General features: G+C 43.8%; 1 protein-coding gene across 10 annotated transcripts in view; it reads left to right on the top strand.

Moving 5' to 3' along the window:
* The first annotated feature begins 444 nt into the window (after positions 1-444).
* The window catches only part of KIF3A (kinesin family member 3A), a 39,293-nt gene continuing 15,067 nt past the window's right edge, over positions 445-24,670 (top strand). Inside the window, exons 1-20 of one of the 10 annotated variants that reach the window (XR_003253067.1) lie at positions 445-657; positions 1,239-1,521; positions 2,880-3,024; positions 3,266-3,350; positions 3,848-3,953; positions 4,738-4,877; positions 5,856-6,053; positions 6,450-6,624; positions 8,010-8,111; positions 9,757-9,828; positions 11,758-11,766; positions 13,514-13,670; positions 14,588-14,768; positions 15,110-15,220; positions 16,001-16,126; positions 16,321-16,374; positions 16,522-16,590; positions 16,798-16,922; positions 17,438-17,518; positions 20,937-21,158. Coding sequence is in view for 8 of the 10 variants with exons in the window: in XM_026063261.1 (XP_025919046.1) it covers positions 1,344-1,521; positions 2,880-3,024; positions 3,266-3,350; positions 3,848-3,953; positions 4,738-4,877; positions 5,856-6,053; positions 6,450-6,624; positions 8,010-8,111; positions 9,757-9,828; positions 11,758-11,766; positions 13,514-13,670; positions 14,588-14,768; positions 15,110-15,220; positions 16,001-16,126; positions 16,321-16,374; positions 16,522-16,590; positions 16,798-16,922; positions 17,438-17,486 (2,082 nt within the window). In the remaining 2 variants the exon portion in view is untranslated. Of the gene's footprint in view, positions 658-979; positions 999-1,238; positions 1,522-1,831; positions 1,893-2,879; positions 3,025-3,265; positions 3,351-3,847; positions 3,954-4,737; positions 4,878-5,855; positions 6,054-6,449; positions 6,625-8,009; positions 8,112-9,756; positions 9,829-11,757; positions 11,767-13,513; positions 13,671-14,587; positions 14,769-15,109; positions 15,221-15,980; positions 16,127-16,320; positions 16,375-16,521; positions 16,591-16,797; positions 16,923-17,437; positions 20,756-20,936; positions 21,159-24,670 lie in introns of those variants that run through there. The other 9 variants (XM_026063261.1, XR_003253068.1, XM_026063262.1 and 6 more) reach the window with 9 other exon arrangements.

Below are 24,670 nucleotides of genomic sequence, written 5' to 3' on the forward strand. Positions count from 1 at the left end.
GGAGCGGAGCGGAGCTGAGCTGAGCTACTGCGGCCCGGTGCGGGCAGCGCTCGGTGCCGCGGGCCGCCGCCGGCAGGGCCCCGTCGGGCGGCCCGGGAGCCCGGAGCAGGCCGCGAGGGCTGCGCTGCCCCTCACGGGAGGCCGCGTCCTCCTCGCCGCGGAGCCGCTGCGCGGCCCCGAGCAGGGAGCGCCGCTGTCAGCACAAACCGGGGGGGAGGAGGGAGGGGAGGGGAGGGGCGGGGGCTCCCGGTTGCCCGGCGCGGGGGGCCTCTGCCCGGCTCCCGCCGCGGCCGCTGCTGCTGCCCCTTCGTCGCAGCGAGAGGCCCGGGCGGCGTCTCGGCCTGTGCCGGTTCCCCCGGGGAGACCGAGCGCCCGCAGCGACGCGAATGACGGTGCACTGGAGGGGGTGGGGGGGGCGCGTTGCTCATCGTGACTCACTCATTCCGTAGCTGTTTTTGGAAACTCGCTCGCTCCTGTGGAGGTGCAGTAAGGCTCCGGGATCCCTCCTCCGCCGGGGTGAGAGCAGCTGGCTCTCCGCACCTGCCAGAGCAGCAGGAGCCGCTCCTGGCCCTGAGAGGAGTCGAGGCTGCTGGTGGGAGCGGCGTTTGGAAGCGGTTTGCTTCTCGCCGCGGCCCTAGGTAGCTGGCTTGGCAGCAGGTAAATGCTTGGCTGCAGCGCCTAGCGCCAAAGGAGAGGTGTTTTCGTAGTGTCCTAGACTCTACTAGGTGAAATGAGTTGTATATTTATTTCATCGGGAGAAACAAAACATTTGACATCAAATTAACATATTTGTTGAATTTTAAGTTTAACCATTTGTAAGATTCAAATGCTGAATTAAAAAAAAAGTCTTTTCTTTCACAAAGTAGTTATAAGCATCAGTTCTGAGACACCACTAATTAAAGCTTGTAACTTAATTGAATTGTTGGCAGGCAAGAAGTTGTTTCCTGAAGAAATTCACAGATGATCTTGAATGTGAAATTATCATCAAGTTTTTTGTGGTCAGTTTCCATGTTAATGAACAGAAGAAAGTTATGTTAACTGAATAAATGTACATTATTCTTTCTGATTTAATTATAAACCAGCTGTGTTTTAAGTCCCTAAGTTCATGATTTTTTTTTGGAGATGTGTGCATCTACTTAAGTTGACACAGCAGTGTGTGTGCTTGAACACGCAGGCGAGTCAAATGCAGTGCCAGGTGTGACAGTCTGTGTGTGCGTGTGTGTTCTTAACAATTGTAGATCAACAAGCCTGAGAAGCTGGACAAGCCGGAGAGCTGCGATAATGTGAAGGTTGTTGTCCGATGCCGGCCTCTGAATGAACGAGAGAAAGCTACAGGCTACAAAATGGCGGTCAACGTAGATGAAATGAGAGGAACTATAACTGTTCATAAAACAGACTCATCCAATGAGCCTCCCAAGACATTTACATTTGACACGGTTTTTGGACCAGAGAGTAAACAGCTGGATGTCTATAACTTAACTGCAAGACCTATTATTGACTCTGTCCTAGAAGGATACAATGGTAAGTCCTGTGTTGTTTTAAGTCAAGGGTCCCATCTTGTATTCTTTCTATTATTAGAGTTCCTGCTGATCTTATTGGGAATTTCCCCAAGCAGAGGCTGTAGCCCTGTCTTGTTTCTATTGTGGCCTCTAACTTAAAATACCCTGACTGCAGAAGGTACTTGCAGGTCTCTACCCACAGTGGTTGTACATACTATAATTGTTAACAGTGGGAGATCAGTATGAGCGAGAATCAGCTAAGGTCAATTAACTATGTTTTTTCATTTTGTATATTCTGTTTGCAAAAGATATACATTTTATTTCATTGTCAGAATTCTCGGGGGCACTTAAGTTTCAGTAGCCAAGCAGCTGCCGTGGTCCTGCAATAACTAGGTATGCATACCAGACTTGTACGTAAAATTGCTGCATTTTCTTCTCTAAACTTTGCTGTTTCAAACTAAGATGACTAGTTAGATACATCTGCTCTACCCCACAAATAATCAGCTGCTTATTACCACTGGGAAGAGTGTGACCACTGTGTGTGTGTGTGTGTTATGCATGTCAATGTACCTTGTAAGGGAAAGGAGATGGCAGTAAGGAAGTAATTATTACTTTCTGTAACAGTATGCTATAAGCAACAATAAATTACAAACCTTTTAAAGGTTTGTGTAAGATACGTAATCTGCTCTTGTACTAACGTACCCAGGTTTCAGCTGATGTAAAATTCATCTTCTCTGAACCATAGATGCCTGTACTTCATGAGCTGTACTTAGTGTCAATCGAAAGAGAAGTCTGCTTAGTTTTCAGCAGTGCTAGGCCCAATTTGAGAAGCAGTGTATTTCTGGAGTGCCTGGGCCTGGAATCTCAGATTTCCGTGATGTCTTCCTGTGCAGACTATCTAGCCTGAGTTGTAGCTGCACCTGCAGGTTCAGAACTGGGCTTGTAACGTGGCCTGCATTATAGAAGCCTCGCGTTGTTTCCTCTGTGGCTTAGTGTACTAGAAATAGCTGGTTTTGCATTTAGCATATAATTCCTCTAATTGAGTGTGTTATTAATTGGGCTTGTCTTAATTATTTGTGTGTGAAACAGTGTACTTGCACTCTATTCTTTAATCACTCTGCACAGTTTTAAAATGAGCGGACTTTGTTTCTTAAATATCTTGCAGGCTGGATAAAGCAGTGGCTCAGCTCTGTTTGCTGTGGTTGTCCAGCATTTTTATTTCTCCTAGCCTTTGTACAGTAGCTACTAGAGAAGCTGACAAGTTTTAACTCTATAAAACTAGAGGTTTAAGTGATATCAAGCAAAGAAGTGATGAGGTAAAACAGCAGAGTTAGCAGCTTCTAAGAGTTTATTACCAGTATCTCTCTTTTTGTACTTCAGGCACTATTTTTGCATATGGGCAGACTGGAACAGGCAAAACTTTCACCATGGAAGGGGTCCGAGCAGTTCCTGAGCTTAGAGGAATTATTCCCAATTCCTTTGCCCATATATTTGGTCACATTGCCAAGGCAGAAGGGGATACAAGGTAAATGTTTTCTCTTTACTGCTTCTGTCTTTTGTTCATGCACCGGTGGTAGAATCCCTGACCATGACAACGGCAACTGAAATTCTACCTCTGCCCCAGCTGAAAGACTCCTACTTCAGCAATCTTTGACTGGGTAGCAGGACTGTATCAGTATATTGCTGCTTTTTCTTTGCACTGTGTGTTTGTGTATGTTGGGCTTCAACAAATGCTGAAGGTCTCTCACCCACCTATTTATCTTCAGGTTTTTGGTTCGTGTGTCTTACCTGGAAATTTACAATGAAGAAGTGCGAGATCTGCTAGGAAAAGACCAGACACAGAGGTTAGAGGTGAGCCTGCTGCTCTCAGTCTCTGATGCTTGTCTGTTTTAAAATCAGTGAGCGATATTACAYTTTTAAAGATCAGAGACAGCCCTTGAAGGAGAAGGAGTGGGAGGTTGAGCTCCTCAGCACAGTATTACTTTTTTAGAGATGCAGTAGCTGGATCTCTAAAAGCCAAGTCCCTTGACTTCTGAATCCTTTCCCTTTGGTCAGTTGTGTAGCGAGAAACTGTCTCTTTCATTTGAGTGCATGCAGTTCCATTCCAGATGTCCCTGGCAATGTTTCTAGAAACTAGAGGGTGTGATTTGAAGTCACTATTTGCCACCAGGGGAAACCAGTGGAATATTGTCTTGCATGACTCTTAGTCACTCTGATTCAGAGCACTGGAGTGGTTTATATCCAAACAAGAACCTGGAGGAGTAAATTACTGTATTGTTACAGTGCCATTGAAAACTGCTCTTCAGGGCTCTCCCAGGAATGCTCCATCTAAACTATTTCTCTCTTAGGTTAAAGAGAGACCTGATGTGGGAGTTTATATCAAAGACCTATCAGCCTATGTCGTAAACAATGCAGATGATATGGACAGAATCATGACTCTGGGCCACAAAAACCGTACGTAGCATTGCTGTGGGCAGGGTTTTAGCTCCACTGTGTCAGACTGCATTACAGGGTGAAGAGTTGGTTGGGAGACCCCAGTAAGAGGTTTTGCTCCTAGTCCTAATACAGGAAAGCTTTCTCAGCTGAGCAGAACAAAAAGGATCTCTCTTCCTGAACCCCTTTTGAGCAGGGATAGGTAAAGAACGCTGGGGTCTCCCACCTCAGCCAGCCCCAGTGGGGGCATGGCGAAGGCGACTGCCGTACAGCAATGTCAGTGAGCAGCGCTGGGCTGATAGTGTCCTGGTTCTTTTCCTCTTCCAGCTCTGATCGGGATGAACAACAGCTAGCCTAGTGTTGTGCTGTGATTAGGAAGTGGTTTGTGTTAGTTAAGCCCAGATCCTTTTACAGACTAAAGTTCTGACTTATTGTCACTCCTGGCACGGATTTTCTCAAAATACAGCTGTTTCCAGGGATCAGCTGGAAACACCTTAGGCTGTTGGTCTTTGTAGTTTTAAAAAGAAACAAATGGGAACTCCCACTGCTTTTGGGATGGGAGCTTGGTGCATGCATGAAACTACAGCAGGCAATAATGCTTCTGCTAGTGCAGACTGGACATGTGCTGCAACTTCAAAGCCCAAGAATACAGTTTGCTGCTGAGTTGGAGCATCCCTTTTCTGTCCTCTGAAAAACAGGGTTGGGCAAAGAGGCAGAGACAAGTGACTTTGACAGCAGGAGTGTTAGGGGAGCGTGTGATTCTTTCTGCAGACGTCATTGCTCTTTCTCTTCCTCTCAAATAAAGGTTCTGTTGGTGCCACAAATATGAATGAGCACAGCTCCCGTTCGCATGCCATCTTCACCATCACCATTGAGTGCAGCGAGAAGGGGGTTGATGGAAATATGCATGTTCGCATGGGCAAACTGCACCTCGTTGATCTTGCTGTAAGTAGGAGCAGCCAGATCTGCCGTAATGCGGATGTGGTGGGTGTGACTGCTCATTTAATCATGGTACAAGGCTCTGGCCTTACAGGCTGAGTAAAGAGCATGTCCCCTGTCTCACTGGTAAAGCCCAGACTTCTGTTTGACACTTGACTTGTGGAGTACTCACTCAGGGCTTTAAACCAGAGCTGTACCAGGAAAAAGCTTTAGTGCTACTAGAGCTTTTCCTAATGAAAGGGCTCTTTTACTTCTAAAACTTAATCATCAAACAGATAAACTACACTTAAGAGAGCACTCTGGACAGCAGAACCAGCTCTTTGCAAGAGTATTTTTGTCATTGTAACCGTTCAGAGGGTTGTGACCCTGCAATTTTATGCTCCCAGGCTTGGTCCCTCCCTCCCCTCCTTCACTCACTTTGAACTAGTGTAGCTGTGCTAGCAAAATGTGTCTCTGTAGCCCAAACCTTACACCTGAGCATCCTTCCTTGGAGAAGGTAAAGGAAAGGGGAGGCTAATGGCATTGAATGCCTGCATCTTATCTATTTATTTACATGATGTGCATTTAGGTGGCTCTATTAAACTCCCTATAAAACAATTGCAGTGTTGCTTTTCTCTTCAGCTGCTGATAGCAAAGGTTGGAGACTGCATTTAGCAGCTGCACATGAGGTGTCCCTTAACAACCAGCCTGTTTCTCAGGCAATGCCCCTTGTAGGGCAATATAGCCCTTTTTCCAGTTGCATTAGTTTACTGTAAACAATATAGAATCTGCTGGAATTGAAAGCTTCAGTTAAGACCTGTTTGACTTGTCTGTTTAACCATATCTGATGTAGTTAGCTAGGTCCCTAATAAGAGATGAGGTGGCTGGTGACATGGCTGCTGGCAACACTTCAGTTATAGTTGATCTTGTTTGGAGGAAGGGGGATGGATTAGGGTCTCTCTTGCATTTTTCTTCTGGATCTGCTTCCTGTTACTCCCTCTGCAGGGTTCTGAAAGGCAGGCAAAAACTGGAGCCACAGGCCAGCGATTGAAAGAAGCTACGAAGATCAACCTTTCTCTTTCCACCCTGGGAAATGTCATCTCAGCGCTGGTGGATGGCAAGAGCACTCACGTACCCTACCGCAACTCCAAACTTACACGGCTCCTTCAGGATTCTCTAGGGGGCAACTCCAAAACCATGATGGTAAGCTGAAATGCCCCTACTGGTGTCAGCTGTCAAGTTGTGTTCTTACAGGAAGAGAGATGAATTTGTCATGAAAACAGCCTGTCATTCACCTATTTATTTCAGAGCTCTTCACAGTTGAAAAAAAACCTTGTATGTACTTTTTCTATCCTTTCTCTTTGCCTGTGTACAGAAGAGGCTCTCGGCACAGTGCAAATAAATGCATGTGCATGAGATCAAGTGGAAACTCTATTTGGGTAGGCGAAAGCAACCTTAGTATGGAGGCAGCAGGAAAGTTTGGGAAAGAACGGCACTGAGACTTGCAGAGCTAAGGATAGGTTCCTCTGAAATTACTTGTTCTGGGTGCTGACATTCATGTTGTCTAATACTACTGCCTCCCTCTTCTGTGTGTGACAGTGTGCAAACATTGGTCCAGCAGACTACAATTACGATGAGACTATCAGCACTCTCAGATACGCAAACCGAGCCAAGAACATCAAGAACAAGGCCAGGATTAACGAAGATCCCAAGGATGCTTTGCTCCGCCAGTTTCAAAAAGAAATTGAGGAGCTTAAAAAAAAATTGGAAGAAGGTGAGATTCCCCTTGCTCCTAGTGTTTCTCTCTGTACCAGGGCTCGTTCTGTTTGAGTGTGAAAAATCTCCTCTATTTGAAGACATGCCCTGCAAGTTTGGTAGCTGGTACAGATCACTTCTGGATTTCATTTTGTGACACTGTTCCAGAAGAGGCGTTCCTGTAGCYGAAGAACAGCTCTGAGGGGGCGAGTGTGGCCCAGTCCCAGCGGAGCCCTGGGTTTGCCCACTAGATGGCACTTAGCCCTAGTGTAAGGTGGTAGCTCCTGGGGTAGTTTAGGTGTGCCTGGGCTTTGCCTGGCGAGCAGGAGGGGTCTGGGCACACAGTGTGGGGTTTTAAAAAGCACAGTAATAAAAGGTCAAACATCTTCCTTGTTTGAGGAGGAGGGATGCATTTTTCAGGAGAAAAATGAACCAAATTTGTGGAGTTGGAAGTCTGAAGCACTGCGCAGAAGAATAAGAAGGTGCTTTAAACCCTGGAACTCCTTGGGCTTGTGAGACTATTAATCCATCAGCGTGCAAAGGCTCTGTGAGAGGGATTCTTCCTAAACAGTGTCCTTGSCACAACATCTCTCTGCAGATTTTACCTCCCCCCACCCCCCACCCCCCAAAAAAAAAGCTTTTCCTCCCTGCCAGCAGTGCAGAACAGCTGTAGCAGAAACTCCCATGTTGATTGCTGCTTGGAATATTCTCCCATTCAGGAGAAGCAGGAAAGCATCAGTAACTCTTTCTTTGTGGGTTAGGAGCTCGGTATAGCAATTCCCACCCTGGTGGGGTGTGGATGATTTGTTAATTTTAGACTCCAAACTATAGAACAGACAGCCTTGTGGTTGCTAATGGCACTGGGAGGCCTGGGTGTTAAATGCTGGATTTTACTCTGTTTGGCTTCCAAATCCAGCATGAATCATCTCAGCATCATGTCTGCAGTAGCAACAATGATAAAAACATTTGTGAAACTGGCCAGTTTCTCAATTAGCAGCTGTACAGCTTCATGTATACAGCTGTGTGTTTAAGTAGCAAATCTGAGCGAACTTTGCTTATCTGAGCATTTTATCTTCATTTCAATCTGAGATGCAAGAGATTGGGAGATCTTATTAGGAAAACGTTTTAGGTCAGCCCTTCAGTAGTCCAAGGATGCTTTATTTCCAGCTAAAACTGCCCATTTGAGCTTTAACATGTATATATGCTGACTTCACAGCACTGTGTGGCTTGTCTTACTTTTCCTGAGTCATTGCAAGCCTTCTGTCCTCTCAGCAGTTAGTGATTTCTGCAGTGCTCAACAGCTAATGTCAAACCCTGCTGGCTTTAGACAAATGCTACTGTCACAATGCTGAGCTGATGTGTGGTGAAAGAAAGTGCATCAAAAAGCACACTGTTCTGTTTTAGGGGAAGAGATTTCTGGCTCTGAGACCAGTGATTCTGAAGAAGAGGATGATGACGACGATGGGGAGATTGGAGAGGATGGGGAAAAGCGGAAGAAACGACGGGGTAAGGCAATAGAGACTCCTGGCAGCTCTCGGTGCCACCAACCTCCTCTTATCCAGCAGCTGGTGTCAGAAATGGCAGCCAGAGCCAAAGGGACAAAAGTGCAGTTGGAGGGCTGCCCTAGTGCCGCTGCAATTATCATGCCTCTTCTAGAAATGAAGCTATCTGCTGTCACCATAGATGGGCAGCTCCGAGTCTGTGTAGTATCTGCTTCCACTTGGGTAGTTGTGCTTGCGGTAACATCCTCTTACATGGTGATTCCCTGGTTGCTGCAGGGTGGCTGTGTATGCCTTGTTATTTTGATTTCAAACACTTGTATTATGGAACTTCCCCTGCCCACAGAGGTGGGAAGAGGAAGACCCCAAAGATCAATGGTATGTAGATGTGGTTTTTATAACCATGGGAATGGTTGGAGGAGAATTTTAGCTATGGTTTAGGCAAGGGATTCATTTGTCTTATGGATGTAACTGACTCTTCCTTCTAGTGTCCTGTTTCGCATTGCTAGGGGAAAAACTTCACTTCTGGGTGTCTATGTGCTAGCTGAAAAGCTGTATGGGAGCTGCATGTACCTTTCTTGGGAGAACTCTGAAAGTTCCCATGGGAAAGTTTTGCTTTGTCCTACACCTGTGTTAAACTATTGCATAGTATCTAGACCGCAAGGGATGCTGCTGAACGTAGAACTGCAGGTCACTATGTGACATGAAAATCCAGAAGGAGCTGTGGCTTCCAGGGAGCCTGCTCTGCCCTGGAACCTCCCTGGTGTCTCTTTACAGGCAGTAGAGAAGTTGTGCTCAGTGCTAGGCCTCAACTTCCAGCTTCTTTACTATGCTAATTTCAACAAACTGCCTTCCTGTCCTGAAGCACCTACATCTGTTTAAACAGCATTCCTGTATTAGATACAGTTTCTTCATTTTGATATCTGTCCAAGCAGAGTCATAAATGACCTCTGTCAGAGGGTCCTTTGCTGGCCACTGCCTTTGGTATTAGTTGTAACACAACTTTTGCTACTTCCCTACCCCCTGTATTTTCTAACAGCAAAAGGTTCACCCCTGTCTCTGTCAAGAAAACCCCCCACCCAATCCTTCGAAGAACAGACCATCCTCAAAATGGTACTTGAAATGAGTAGAGGACAGATAGCTCTGACTTACTCAACTTTCAAAAAAGCTTCTCTAGTTGAGTTCCCTAAGTAAGGGCAGTGTTCAGCAGAAGTGTGCTCAGTAAGTGTCCTTTTGTAAATTGATTCTGCCTTCTAGAGGGAAGAGTGCATAGTGCTGTGTATGTAGGACTGGAAAGGACTCCTGGTCACCGAATCCTCTGCTGCTGATGTCCGTGGACTTTTCCAGTGTGATTTGGTTTTCTGAGCTGTTGCTTACGATGGAAACAGCCTTGGCATGTCGTTTAAAGTTATAGGCTGGTTAAGATGGGTTTTAACTGAACTGTCTTTCTGAGCATGCTATTTTGTGCTGGTAAATGGTGGCTTTGCAAGCTGAGTCTGGGAGGGATCCTAGCAAATGCTTCCTTATGGAAACATGTGCCTTTTTGAACCAGTTTGCTGCCTTTCTGGGTTTCTTTCCTTTAGAACTAACTTCCATCTGCATGTTTCTTCTTCTCTGGGGGTTTTTCTGTGGGGCTCATCTCTGTTTTCCAGGCAGTAGCAGCAGCAGTAGTTCAGACTCCACATGCTCTGTCATAGAGAAACCTCTGGATAAGTCCTTCACTAGTGAGTGGGAGCTCTTAAGTCCTTTAAGCTTTGGTCTTTTCATAATCTGCGCACTCCATTTTGCAATGCCACACTCTTCCCCTGCTGTGTCTATTGGAAGGATAAACCTGAATTTATAACTTGGCTAAAGCATGCTTTTCCTTTGCTGCTTCCACGCTTGAAACAGTAGTTTAACATGCACATTGTCAGCTAAACACTTGAGAGGATATGAAGCAATTTAGTATGTTGCTTGAACAGGTCTTAAAGAAAATCAGGGAATAGTATGTTTAAAAAAACAAAACACAACACACACTGCTTGCAACTTCTATGTTTTAAACATTCCCTCCTTTAAAATGTCAGGAAAGAAGCCTGAGTGAACTCTTTCATGGGAGATGCTACAATATGAGCATATAAGGAAGCACAACCCATTCTGTATGTCCAGTTGACTGTTTTCCCARTTAGGTTCGGAGAGAATGAGTGTAACAGTCAACAACGATAAAGCTATGTTAGCTTTATACGTGCAGGGAAAACTCGAACATTTTGTTAATGGGCTTTACTTTGGCAGACTTTTACCGAAGGAAAAAAAGGTTTAACTACCCGACTACATTAAGTGCTTGGCCACTGTCAGGCTTAGTTCACAAGGGAACAAGGAGTCGGGATTCTGGGCTACCTGTGGGGGAAGTCTAGACTGCTGCTCATTACAGATGAAGCTTTGTCCCTTTAGAAGCCCTACAACTGATTAGGGATGGCTTTTGGAGAGGAGGGGAGGGAAAAAAAAAAGTAAATCAAATCCCAGGCCTTGGCTTGTAGGAACTTAGCCACTGTTGCAGTTCCCTTGTATAGACACTGTCCACCCTCCCTGTGCTAGGTGTGGAGAGTCTGGAAAGTCTTGCTATTTAGTTATACTTCAATAGAAGTTATACTGGCCTCATTAGTGGAAACTGTCAGCTAAGAGAAAGTGTGGTAGCAGTCAAGAAGGTTCAGAGCTTAAGGGAGACCTTTGGTGGGTCATATTATTGTAGGCTTGGAATCCTGCTTGCTTCAAATTTGTTCTTTCTAAGTTTGCTTGGAACCTGAGTATTTGGATGAGGACAGTTAATAGCAAACTGCTGGCTGATGTGGCAATGGCTGGATCAGTCCGTCTCCCATAAGTTGGTGGAGTGAGCTCCATTGTRGAAATTGCATTGGGCTCTTGATGATTAGAAGTGTGGCTGTCTTATGTACTTTGGGATATTAACTGTCCTCATGCGTGCCCTTTTTGCATGTGGTGTCTTTCATCATCCTTTCCCTACTGTTGTTGCACTTGCTTGAATAATAAAAACTGGCTATATACCTCTATGGAAGCATCAGTTACTGCAAATTAACCTACTAATATCCTCCTGTATAATTAAATAGAGAAATCTTGTGCTGAGACTGTGTGTGCAATTGTCATATAACTTGCAAAGAATTGGCTCGGAAACTTGGTTAAAACTTAGAACAAGTTCTCTGTATGCTGAGATTTAAAGGTAATCTAACAGAATTGGCTACCTTGGAAAAAATCCTAGGTTTCCTATTCAAGAAGAAATCTACCATCTTTGATTGTTTCTTAGGGCATGATCTTTGCGGCAGGCTCATAATGTTACATTTAGATTCTGCATTGCATTGAAATGGGCAGGAGAATGCAGGAGTGAACTGAAGATTATCCTGGATTGCAAAGCATTTTTCTTTAGTACAGAAAACTTCTCTGCTTGAGCGTAAAATCATGATGCATTGTTTGCTGTAATGGAATCTTATTTCTTAGTGATGATGATTCTGTTTACTACTCTAGAAATATGCATATAAAATAATGCTGTTCTGATGCTGATGATCTTTGTTCAAAGTGATCAATCAATAACATATTTTCTCTTTCCTCCCCTTTTCATACATATGCTGCCTCTCTGCGATTTGCTTTCTACTTCCTCTTAATGCAAGATCAAACAGGTTGGTGTAATTGATTTCTACCTCCCTATGATACAGCTACAGAGCTTGTTAAAGGGCCTTACAACTATATCTAGTTTACATTTTCTCTCCCAAAATTGTGAATATATAGGTCTGTGTGTTGACAGGTAAGAAGCCTTCATCTAACTTATCTCTTTATATGAGGATCTCTGCACAGCTCTCTTCTCAGAAAGCCAAGACTTTAGAAGCTGCTTGTCCAAAGAGGAACTGGTGAGATCTTCACCACAGATCCAGAAATAAGTGCTTATTATCTGGCTAAGACATTGTTTGCTATAGTGCTGAAGTCCTTACCTTGCCACAAAACTCAATATATTCTCTTGCATGTGTCCATGAACACACGCACATGCATGTTTACAAATACTGGCACACCTTTGACCCTCTGCTGAAGGTCATGTATGTATATAAATAAAGTTGAATGCCATGAAGAAAATGGTGTGGAGGGAAGGGAGCCTTTTATTGAACAAAACCTTTTCTTCAAGTGCATTTTAAGCATGCTGGATATTTCACTGGAAAACAGCCCCTTTGTAGTAGATGACTTCTGTTAGCTTCTAGGCACTTGGATAATATGGGGTGTATTTCTTACCTCTGGGGAAGAGCAAAACGAAGGATTCATCTCTGTAGTGAATAAAGGGGAATTTGAGAATTCCACATAAGCTGTGCTCCCTCTCACTCCAAGTAACTCCCAAGGAGCTCTGTGTTCACCTGCCCTGGGGACTTTTGCAATTACAATAAAAGCTGATTCAAGACTTGTGGGATGATTTCTGAGAGGCAACTTCAATCTTTGTTCCAAAATCCCCAGCTGTTTGGAAGCAGCCCTTCAGGCTGATAGGTTCAGTGAGTTGCTCTGGCCGCTTCCACTGTAACCCCAATGAGATGTACCTGGTTTGCTTTACCGGTAGTTACATTTTAAAGACTTGGTTGATAAGTCACAGCAAATCTCGCTGCTTTCAAATCTGTGGGTAGTCACTGTTACATAGATCAGACACCATCTAAAAGCTTTCTCCTACTGCTTGTCATTTCATAGAGCTTCTCTGAATTTCCCTGGTCTCTGTAATTTCACAGTAATATGTTCTTAGAATATCTGCTTTCTTACTGTGCAATAGATGATAACCCCATAAGGAGGACAACGAACAAGCATATTTGAAGGGAGAGAGGAAGAAAAATGCTTATCTGAAACTTGAAAAGTAACTCTTGCTAGCCTAAATTTTTGTAGATGTAACTTGAGGCAATATTCTATTTTCCTTCATTTGGCCCTAAACTATGCAGATTAGAACACCTGAGTTTCCAGCTCAGGCTTATTTTTAGGCAGGCTTCTCTGTAGGCAGTGTTCCTTCTCCACAAGACTTTGTTCTTCATGTGACTGTTCTTGGGGATTCATTTTATATAGAAAATAGATATTCTGTTACTAGTTAGATTACTTTCTAGTTATTGTTATATATTATTGGTTTATATAAAACAACTTTCTGCTATATAATAATTATATATGTTTATATATAAATATATAAAAGTTATATACTGTTACTCCTGTGTAGGAACTAGTGACAATTGGGCAGAGTTACAATGGCATTTGAAACACTCAGGAACTCTAAGCTGGGTACAGCTTCTGAGTTCTGATGTCTAATTAAATTGTTGTTAAATGCAATTATCAGCTGTGAAATAAAAAGAAGTTGCTTTGATACAGAGGTTGTCTTATCTGTGAAATAACTTATTCTCCCTGTCTCTTTCAAAGGCAAAAAGAAAGTTTCCCCTGATAAGATGGTAGAGATGCAAGCAAAGATCGAAGAGGAGAGAAAAGCTCTTGAAACTAAGCTTGATATGGAAGAAGAAGAAAGAAACAAAGCCAGAGCAGAACTGGAGAAGAGAGAAAAAGACTTGCTTAAAGCTCAGTGAGTATCTTGCTCTGAGCAATTTGTGCAGTGTTGTGGATTTTTTCCTTAATCCCCAACGTAGCTGTGGATATGTAGCCGTAATAAATAGTTTTTATAAACTGAACATCAGCACTTGCTATTATCAGAGTGAAAGAGGAGCTTCCTTTGCGCTTTCAGAGATTAGAGCAGATGTAAAAGACAGAAGCTTTATTCTTCTGCCACAAACTTCATCTAGTAGAGAGAAATGGCCTAGAAACTTAAATGAACCCTTTAAACTTTGGAGACGTGGGAAGAGTAGCAATACTGTTTTACTGCTTGATCAATGGACAGCAGCTCTGTAGCAAGTCAGGCTTCCTGCAGCACGCTGTTGCAAGAGGGGATTCCCTTTACGTGTAGGGGTTCTCCACACTGAAGCTGAAAAGCTGCTGAGATCCCACTGTGGCCCATGCAGCTGGGGCAGTCCCCTCAAGAGAGGTTCCTCAAACCACAGCCAGCGTTCCTGGCTTGCCCCTCAGCTGCCCTGCCTTGACCCCTGTTCGCTTGCTTCCCTGCCACTAAGTCCTGATGCAGCCTGTGTGGCTGCCTCTGGGCTTTGCTGTGCTGGCTGGGCCCTGGCAGAGGGAGTCCTGAGGAGGAGGTGCCCCAGGTAACCTGAGGATAACGCTGGTGCCTGGCAGCCCCTCGCAGAGGGGAATTGCAGCAGGAGAGACTCGTCTGCTGACCTGGTCCCATAAAAGCGATGGGAGCTGGAGCTCAGGGAACTTCCTGCACTTGCTTGCATTGCCTCACCCCCACTTAAAGCCTCGGCAGCAAGACAAGCTTTTCCAGCCCGGTGAATGCTGCTCTCTGTGCTGTAAAACTGATTCGGGCCTGACTGCCTTGGAAGCACCATAGAATAGGATACATTTGGCTTTAACATATCTTTCTCTCTCCAGACAAGAGCACCAATCCCTGTTGGAGAAACTGTCTGCATTGGAGAAGAAGGTGATTGTAGGAGGTGTGGACTTGCTGGCAAAAGCAGAGGAACAAGAGAAACTTCTAGAAGAATCAAATATGGAGCTGGAAGAACGAAGGAAGAGAGCAGAGCAGCTTCGCAAGGAGCTTGAGGAGAAGGAGGTGGGGTGTACACTGTAGCTGTTGGAAACAGCAGTGATGGAAGGGCATGCCATCTCATGTGTCAGCATTATTCATGTGGGTAAATGTGGCTCTGCTCTGCAAGCAAAGCAGAAGCTAACTGCTTTGGAGGCCACCAACATCTGGGAGGGTATTGGCAGTGCTCACATGTAGGTCAGTGACTCGTAGCACTGAGATTGCTGTGGGTGTGAGCCAGCCTGGCTACGCCAGGTCTCCGTGCCTTGGCAAAGGCTTTTTCAAGTCTTTCTCCTGTTTATACTATTGCATATAGCTTTTTTAGATTGTGTTAATGTGTGGATGTCTGTGCTAAATCTTGCACACAGCAAGAACGCTTGGACATAGAGGAGAAGTACACCAGCCTCCAGGAAGAAGCACAGGGGAAAACTAAAAAGCTGAAGAAAGTCTGGACCATGCTTATGGCTGCAAAGTCAGAGGTCAGTATCTGAAGTGCTCAGCTCATGCTGACCTGAGTGACTAAAGCTGGGAAGAGTTAAGCCCTTGGCTTTGCAACTCTGCAAAAGACTGTCTCAGGTTTGGAAATGTCTCTGCTTTCCCTTTAGTTTACGTAATTCAAAAAGGGCTAACTGAGCCTAGTAACAGAGCTGTACAAGGGCACATTGTGGAGCTTTTCTCCAAGCCATGCTGGTGCCGGGGAGAGTATGGGGGAGACCATGAGACATTCGGGGAGAAACACTGGTTATTTCTGAACAAAGCAAACTGTCTGCTGGCAGCCTGATCTCCTGCTCTATGCAACTGCCCGAATGCTCCTCTGCTCTTAGCTCTCCTTCCTTCCTGCCTGTTGCCCTCTTTCTCTCTTCCTCTATGATGCTGGGTCAATGTCCTTTGGCTAGTATCTAGTATCCCTGTTTTACTAAAAAGTGCTTTTTGTCTTTGGCATCATAGAGACTTTCTTTGATCTTGCCAAGGACGTAACTTGTCTGCACACTCTTGATCTGTTCTTAGCTGGTGCAGAGCTTGGATTGGCAGATGATCAATTTATTTTTAATGAAACCGAGAACTTTATGCCATTTTAAACCTTCTCTCAGCTGGAATGTTTCAGGTGGTTTATTTTTTCAGAGACAAGTATTCTAGTACTTATAGTCAATTTTGCTTTTATTTCACAAAAACCTCATGCAAGCAAAAGACTTTTCATGCTGTTACTATATCTTAAGCTAGCTCTGATTCCTCTTAAAGGCCTGGCTTGTTGTCTGCAGATGGCAGATTTGCAGCAAGAGCACCAGAGAGAAATTGAAGGATTACTGGAGAATATTCGGCAGCTGAGCAGGGAGCTTCGTCTTCAGATGCTTATCATAGACAACTTCATTCCTCAGGACTACCAGGTAAAGATGAAGAATATAAGCCTTTGATGTAGGCTTATGCTACGTGCACTGAACCCTCTGGCTTTTATATAACCTGGAGCGGTCAAAGCTGTTCTTGAACAGTTTGTCCAGGCTTTTGGGTTGTATGTTTTGGGAGATGCATCTGGAGGATAGATAATGCAAATCTGACAATTACTCTTCCAACTTCTTCCTAGGAAATGATTGAAAACTATGTTCACTGGAATGAAGACATTGGGGAATGGCAACTGGTAAGCAAGCTGACTGAATCATGTGCAAGTTAATGTGAGCCCAAACTCTTGAGGAATTTAACTGAGGCCAAAAATACATTCATATAGCTGTGCACAGAGTTGTAATATACACAATGGATTTTAATAACGGGTCTCTTTTTCTTCAAGAAATGTGTTGCATATACAGGAAACAACATGAGGAAACAGACTCCTGTCCTGGATAAAAAGGAAAAAGATGTGAGTGACTATTCCTAAGCATGTATTGAACTGTGGAGGTCTAAGTTCTGCTATCAGTTGTGCCTATTTAAATATCTATGCCTATTTATAGGAAGCTTGTCTAATTTGAATTTTTCTTCTTTTAAAGAGATGAGTGTTTTTCTAGTGTTATGGAAGAACTGTTGCTTGCAGTGTATAAAATGTTTCTGATGGTTTTTCTTTCCTTAGCCCTTTGAAGTGGACCTTTCCCATGTTTACCTAGCTTACACAGAAGAAAGCCTGAGACAGTCTTTGATGAAGCTGGAGAGACCAAGGACTTCAAAAGGAAGATCCAGGCCCAAAACTGGTAGAAGGTGAAGAACTTTGGGGTATCAGTATGTAATGGGGTATTTACACTGGGGATAGCCTAAGTTTACGCGTGCAAACTTAACAAGCAAATGTTTGAAGGCTTTTGATTAATGAGAAGACAAAATGCTAAAATGCTGCACGATGTGAAGTTTACTAATGCCAAGTATAACAGAACTGAGCTGAAATGTCTTTACTGAGGTAAAATCATGTCCAGAAAGACTTGTCTGTGGGGAGTCTTCTGATGTCCTTTGCCACATCCCCCTCTTCTGGCTTCTTGTTCTCTGGATTAGTTTAACAAGTGACACATTCACAGTGTATATACGGTAATTATTGGAAAGTAATATGCTGTTGGGGAGATTTCAATGTGAGCTTTAGTTTTGTTTTTGGTCAGTGCTTATTTAAAAGTTAATGCTGTGTGGTTTTGATTTGGAATCTGTCTGGTCCTTGTCTTTCCTGGACAGCCTGGTGATGTATGTGCCGTTTTGTTTTTTTTCCCCTTTCTTTTCTGCTCTCCAAACAGAAAACGTTCTGCAAAGCCAGGAGCTGTCATTGACTCACTGCTGCAATAGGTGTGACGGATTCGGAATTGCTGTAAAAATCAGTGAGTGTGTAAGGCTTGGCCAGAATATGGAACCCAAAAGAGTAGGCACAGTTTGACAAAGTGGCCATGAAATCCATGCCTTGCTGGTATGGAGCTTTATTTAAAAAACATTTTTCCTTAGTTGCCCATGTACTGTATGTTATATTAACATAATGTTAAACTGGTATATATGGTGGTTGTGAAATTCTGTGTTAAACAATTGTGTTGTGCAGGGAAACTATTGTTGGCAATCCCTGTCAAAGTGTATAGAAAGCAAGGTTCTAGATGTGTGTTTAAGTGCTAGACATGCTAGCCCAAAATGGCTGGTTAAAATTTAAAGCTGGTAAATCTGATTTATGTTCTGCTTTGCACATAGAAACTGGCAGCTTTCACTGTTTTCTTCTGTTGCACTGTTCTGTGTGTTTGAATGTGGTTGCTGCAAACCTATGAGTTAACTTGATTTGAGCATCAAACCCTTTTATTTAAATATTCCTCATTGTAGCTATGAGCCTGATCATTTTGTGTATGAAATACATGTCACTTTTTATCCCTTCATCTGCGGTTTTACTAGACAGCAGTTGTGTCAGACTTCTGGGAAGGGACAGTGTTCTGTTTCAGTGCAACAAGTATGTCAAGTTGTGCTTTTTTTTTTTTGTTTTGCCTACTTGTGTGTAATCTCCTCGCACTGCAGAGAATGACCTTTGAGGCAAAGGCAAGAAAATACATTTTGTTCTCCTCCTCCTTTTAAGGCTGTGTTGCAGCATTGCTCTGGCTGCTTTTCACACTTCTGACTGAGCTGGCAAACTTTTAATTTATGTGAATTGTTTTGCTGTAATCTGGACAGCAGAGATTCATTAAAGAGAATGCTCTGTTGCTAAAGTCTAGATTCATCTTGGGGACACTGAGCTTTACGGTTCCATTTTCTCATCCCTGACGCAAAGAGCACTGGACCAGTGCTCTATAAACTGAAGATGAATTTGACTCTCCTATTTTAAAATGGGCATGAATTGTCCCTTTTCCCCAGAATCGTAACATCCTCTGAAATAGCTGATGCTGTCCATGTCCCTGTGTAGACTGTATCATCTATTTCTGGCTATGCTTTGAGGAAACAATTCTGGTCTCTCTTAACCATCTATTTATGGTGGCTGCTCATGTTCTTTTATATTTATGCTGCTAATACACATAACACTTAATTACTCTTGTGTCATGGAGAAAATGCATCTCCTTTGGATTGTGTGTTATATAACTAATGCTAGAACATATCAGTTGCAGGTATCCTAACAGTTCCCATGCCAGTGTGGTGTTAATTAGCTATAACTTCCCTGTAATCTTATTGTTACCTAGAGTTTAAAAAGCTATGATACTGACACGAAAAACTGAGTCCGTAAGCATGACATGATGAAGAACAGGAGAAGTCCTTGGGCACACTGAGTTTTTGCTAGTAGCCACGTTTGCAGTTACTGGAACACTCCTGTGAAGTACTCTACAGTAGTTAAAGAAGTCCATATCCTCTTCTTGCTATTGCGATGCTTAATGGGGTGCACTGTGTGCGTCTGTGACAGCTGGGAATTGTCATTTGATGAGTAAAGCTGTTCTTTTCATAGCACCTTTCATTCAGGAGATGCTTTCAGTGCTATTCTAAACCAATTCTAGGCTTTTTCTTGTTTTTTAAAATATATATTTTTTCAGGGTTGTGAACTAAGAGGAGAACATCTGCCCTCTATCATGTGTGGAGGGGAAAAAGGTCTGGCTTTGTCACCTAAATTCATAAAAGATGCAAGTACAAATACTGTCTTTTTTTATAGCATAGCATTTAAGAGAAATACTCAATTTCTGTTTAAACTGTAGCTGATGTTACTCTTGAAGAGCTGATCTTATTTTGAATGTGCTTGGATAAGGTTAAGATATCAAATATTATGTGTTTGTCATAAAACAGACTGAAAATGACTCAAACACTGCTCTTTGTCTTAAGAATTTCTTATGCAGGTTCATGGTCCAAGCAGATAAATGCATAATTTTGGTCTGTATCAGTTCTCGGAACCAGGGATAGTTGTTGTATTTCATTGTGTTATGCCTTGCTGTGTTAAGATCCCTTGTTGAAGGATCTGTTTTTCAGGGGATTTCTCCTGACCTGTGCTTTCAAAAACAAACTGTAGTAAATTGTCCTTTTACTTGGCAGATCATCAGTGACTTAGATGTCACTGTGAACCATGACACTGAGTTCAGAATATTTAAAAAATTATAAAGGTGTATGCTGATCTTTTTGATTTAATTCATTTTACAGTTCTGCTGCTGAAAACAGTAGTACTCTAGGTATAATTGAGAGGGTCTTGGGACAGGGAGAATGTGCTTAAAGAAAAAAGCTTGCTTGCACACACTTTGGAGAGATTGGCTGGGATTTCATGTTAGAGGCTTGTTTTGGAGAACACATCATTTGCTCCTGCAAGAATATACTTTTTTTTAAGTGGAACACTACCATGGCCGTGCTGAAGACTATCAGCTTTGGCTTATCTTTTAACTGTGTTGGGTTTTGTTTATTTTTGTTTGTTTTTTGTTTTTTTTTCCCTCGCCTGGGAATTTTCTTTTTAAATCAGAGAGCCTGGCTTGGAGGCTTACTGTATTGGCCTCTCTGTATCCGTGGATAGTCTGTGAATGCCTAATGTGCCCGTAACATGTTTTAAAAAGGAATGGCTTTGGTTTGTTTGGGCTTTTCTAATGACTTGGCCAATACAGCCATTCTGATTTCAGCTCAGTAGTTGCTCTGTAGTATTTCTCAATATCATATTAACTTACATATATATACACACCCATATATATGTACACACATAATGGTATATACCCACCTTCCCATCTTGCTACGAGAAGTTCCCTTTCATTCCAGAACATCAACCTTAACATTGAATTTTTCTGCATTTATGTTATTTAATGTTGTTCTAAATGAATTATTTYATATTTAACTTGTTCCTGATTTTTTTTTTCTTTGTTTAAGAGGAGGGGAAAACTGTCCTTAGTGCCTTTCACTAACTTGCATTGTCTGCACACATCCTAATTTTCACCTTTCTCAGCAGCTCTGTTTAACTGGTTCTGTATATAGGAAAAACTACTAGTCTGTTTGTATAATTTGTCTTCCTATTTATTGGTTTTCTAACTGTTTATTTCTGATTATTCTTAGTTTTCTGATAAATTCATTATACTGTATATATCAGTATTGTGTCCTTGGAGCATGTTCATACCATAAAATAAAATTCTTGATTCCTAGTTCCATCTTTCTTCATGTTTTTCAATTTTATGCATATAGCCTCTTTCTAACCCAGTGAAAGTTGGGAGAAATGTTAAGAAGGGTAGATAAAATTGCCTGTGTAGCTCTAACATGTAGCACTTACTGGAGAAGTTCGGAGAAGTGTGGTTATCCTCATCCAAGCATCTGAATGTTTTCCAGATGTTAGTGGAGCTGGTTGCCTCTGGAGAGAAGAAGGAATAAGTCCATATTTTTACAGATGCAAATGCAGTCATCCTACTTGTGTAGYCTGATATCCTGCATAAATGAAACTATATAAACTTCATCTGGTAGTTGTCACCTCAAGTTTAACTCCTGGCAGTGCTTCCTCTCTGGGTCAGGCTTCTCGCGTGCTGCTGAAACAAATCCATCGTTGTCAGCCGGGTGAGTTTGGGGAGTGCGTGGGACCCCGTTGCCAAGCCCCGGGCAGTGGGGCTCCCGTGCCTCGGCGGGGCGACTGGGTGCCCCACCATGGGAGAGGGAGAGGTGGGCTGGAGAGAACAGGGCAGGAGTGGGTTTTTGCAGGCCTCCGGACAAGATCAGTGGGGCGWGGCCAGGAGACGGGTTAGTTGGAGCTGATGCGCCCTTTGTTCAAGCTCCAGGCTTGTCCTGAGCAAGCCTTGGGGAACGGTGTGCGAACCTGCAGAGACGGTCTGGCCGGGGAGAGCCCAAGGGAGCCAGAGCACTGAGAGCAACGTCTTGTCCACTGAAATGCGGCCAGTGCTGCTCGTGTTCCCGCTTCTTACATGTGGGCACTGCTGACGGGGAGAGGATTTTCACACAGCTTGGGTTTTTAATTGTCTTTGTGGTGCTTGGCAGGCCTGTCACTTCCTGTATTAGTGCAGCTGGTGTGAAGTTACCTGAGGTGATTAGAAATGCTCAGCTCTGTTTCCTCCGCTGCATAACCTGTATTGATCTGCATTGCGTTTCTTCCTTTAGAAGAGAGCTCTCAGCCTGCTCATACAGTAGGTAACTTTTTTTTTTGTGGTCTGCAGATAATTTTGCAGCTCTGTTGAGAGTACTCTGACTCAGTTGATGCACTAACCAAACCCTGCACAGTTCTGGGACTTTCCAGAACCCTCTCCCACGCTATGCCAAAATAAGTTGCAGACTGATAGACACCTCAATACCTGTAAGACTCCAGTCACCTATTGCTGGAGACAGACTTAAACCACAACCCAGCTCTGCTGAAGGCTGGAGGTGTCTCTTCAAATAGGCAGCTTTGCTCCCTGTCACTATTTCTCTTAAACTCCCATTATTTTTGGAGCCTCTTTACTCCTGGGCTGGGAAATGCCATGCCAGACTGTAAATCAAGGGTGTACTGAGGGTCTGCTTAGCTAAGGACTCCCTAAACCCAGTGCTAATTGCAGCTTGAAAGAATTGGCATCTCCCTTCTCATCTTTAGCACACATTTCCGAGCTGGTAGTGTGAGAAAGTAGGTCCTAGTCTTAGGCCCTGTTTGTGGCCAGCCTTCTCTCAGATGAGCAGAGCTGGCTTCTCTTGAGCTTTCTCTCTGCTTGGTCCTGGTCTCCTTGTGGTAATATAAGCTACGTTACATAGCAGGACAAATTCCTCCTTCCTGCAGCTTGGGACTCCTTCCTTCACCCAGGCCATTCACATTTCTTGCAACTTATATCACAAAATAACAAAATCTCGTGTGAGTTTTCTTTTCTGACTTCATAGTTTAAACTCCTAACTTCTAAGGCCTCGATTGCCCAATACCTGTAGGAAATTATGACTGCTCAATTCTCTGGTGCCAGCACTGACTGTGCACCATGGTTTCAAACCTGGTCACAGACTTGTCCCTATCCACCAAAGTGGATAGAAAATGCCCATCCTTTCTTCCCTGCCCTGCAGTTTCCCTCCTCTGCAGTTGCCCTGTCCCCCCTGGTTCTGGACCAGCCTCAGTCCCAGCTTTGGCTACCCTCCTTTTGGACCCTTAGCAACTCCCTGGCTCTGTACGAGGCCTCCAGATGTGCAGCTTTCCCTGGTCCCACAGGGGATGTGGTTGGGAGGGAGGTGAGAGAGGCAGAGCACGTGTGTCAGGGAAGCCAGGGGCTCCTTGACTCTCTGGGGCTACTGTCTGCCAGCTCCCGCAGTCTTGTGCTGCGAGCTGCATCTGACACCTTTGAGCTCGCAAAGGCACTCTCATGCTGTACAGATGCTGGCCAAGAAACACTGTATGCAATGTTAGCAAACTTAGTCCAAAAATATATTTATTTAAAAATAGATATAAATAATCTCTGAAAATACAGTGTCATTACAGTAGGAAACAAGGTGTTTTCACTTCAGAATCTATTGTCTTTTGCTAATCGTTGGAGGAGTCTGTTTAGGTCCAGTAGAAAATTTTTCAGTGAAGTAGTGTTGCCCGCCACTGGACAGCGTGCCTGCAATAGGGAAAAAAGACAGTGGAACCATTAATATGCTTGCTGAGGGATTTGATTTACTAGCATGGTCTTGACTGCTAGCTCGTGGCAAGGTAGAGACCTTTATGAAGCCACTATGAAGAGGACTGAGTGGTGCAAAGCTGTGAAATGCTGAGTAATTCACTGAAAATGCAGTGTGCTCAAAACTGAGAGTTGCTGAAAAGTAGCAGAGTCCAAGCAAATGGCAAAATGCCTGACTGAGCTGTGCTTGTGTGAAATTTCCATGAAAGTGAAAATGGTGATGAAGGGAAAAGTTAGATGTGCAGGAAGGTGTGAAACACCAGTGCTGTATGGCCTGGTTTGGTTTCTATTGCAATAGAAGATCTGAGCTGAGATCCTGTGGGGCTGAGTGCTGCAGATGCTGTGCAGCAAAGTGCCTTACCTTGAAGTCTGTGCTCGACCTTCTTACAAGATGCAGTAAGTTGAGGGAAATGCCTTCTAACTGCCTGTAGCAGCTTTTGCCCTCCAAAGCAACTGTTGAGGCTTTGCATAAGATCTCGATTTCGTCATCTTTCTGGAAGAAGATAAATGTGGCTTTTATAGACGCTTCCCAAGAAATAAGACTACCTGTCCATGTAGTACAGACACAATTTCATTAGCAGTAGATTAAAACAGTGCAAATCCTCCACTTCCATTCTGAATGGCAGGTGGAGAGTACAGCCCTTGATGTCAAAACCTAGCCTAAAGCTCCCTAGGTGTGTGTGTGCACATGTAGATTGCTCCTGTCTGCTGGCCTGCAATTCCTGGGCTCTGGAGCCAAGAAGGAGGGTGCTGCCATGCATCCGCTGTTGTGAAAAAAGTCGAGAGAAAGTTCAGTGCCAGAGATGAGCATCCATGCGTGTTGTCATGGGTGCTGCAGGAATGAATGTCCTCCCTGGCCCCTGGGGGAGCCGGGAACTACAGAAGCAGACCCTGTGCTGTGAGAAACTTGTTTCCTTTGAGGTCTTGGACAGATAAACCTGCCCTCACCTTTCGTTGGGTGCTCAGAGGCAAGGTGTGGCGTTGTGCAGCCTGTAGCTGCAGGTGGTGGCTCTGTGCAGCTGGCCAGATCAACTACATGTGTGCTGCCCCACAGTGAGCATCCTTGCCACTGGTGTGAGTGCAAATGGGTGGTAGGCTAGCAGACTTCTCTGCCTTACTTCCCGTACAAGAATAATAAAAAATCCACAGGAAGAGTTGCTTCCTTCAAGTGCTCTGAATTGATGAAGTCCCATACCAGCGTTATGTCAAAGATGAGGTAATAAGAAAAGTGCCTTCAGTAGTAAAAACTATTCAGTTTTCTTCAGTTTTCTGGTAGGACTTTTCAAATACAGTTCTCCAGAAATGAGAATTAGCAGATGATGGCTATGTCTGGTCAGACTTCTTCAGCTTTCACCCAAATGACACCTTTAAGCAATTTGCCAGCCTGTTCTCCCTGCAGCTCTTGCTAGCTACTTTGTTCCTTAGCCTAGCTGCTTGTCTGCCTCGCGG

This window comes from Apteryx rowi, unplaced genomic scaffold (assembly GCF_003343035.1).
Source record: "Apteryx rowi isolate R43461 unplaced genomic scaffold, aptRow1 scaffold_2, whole genome shotgun sequence".
Classification (NCBI taxonomy): domain Eukaryota; kingdom Metazoa; phylum Chordata; class Aves; order Apterygiformes; family Apterygidae; genus Apteryx; species Apteryx rowi.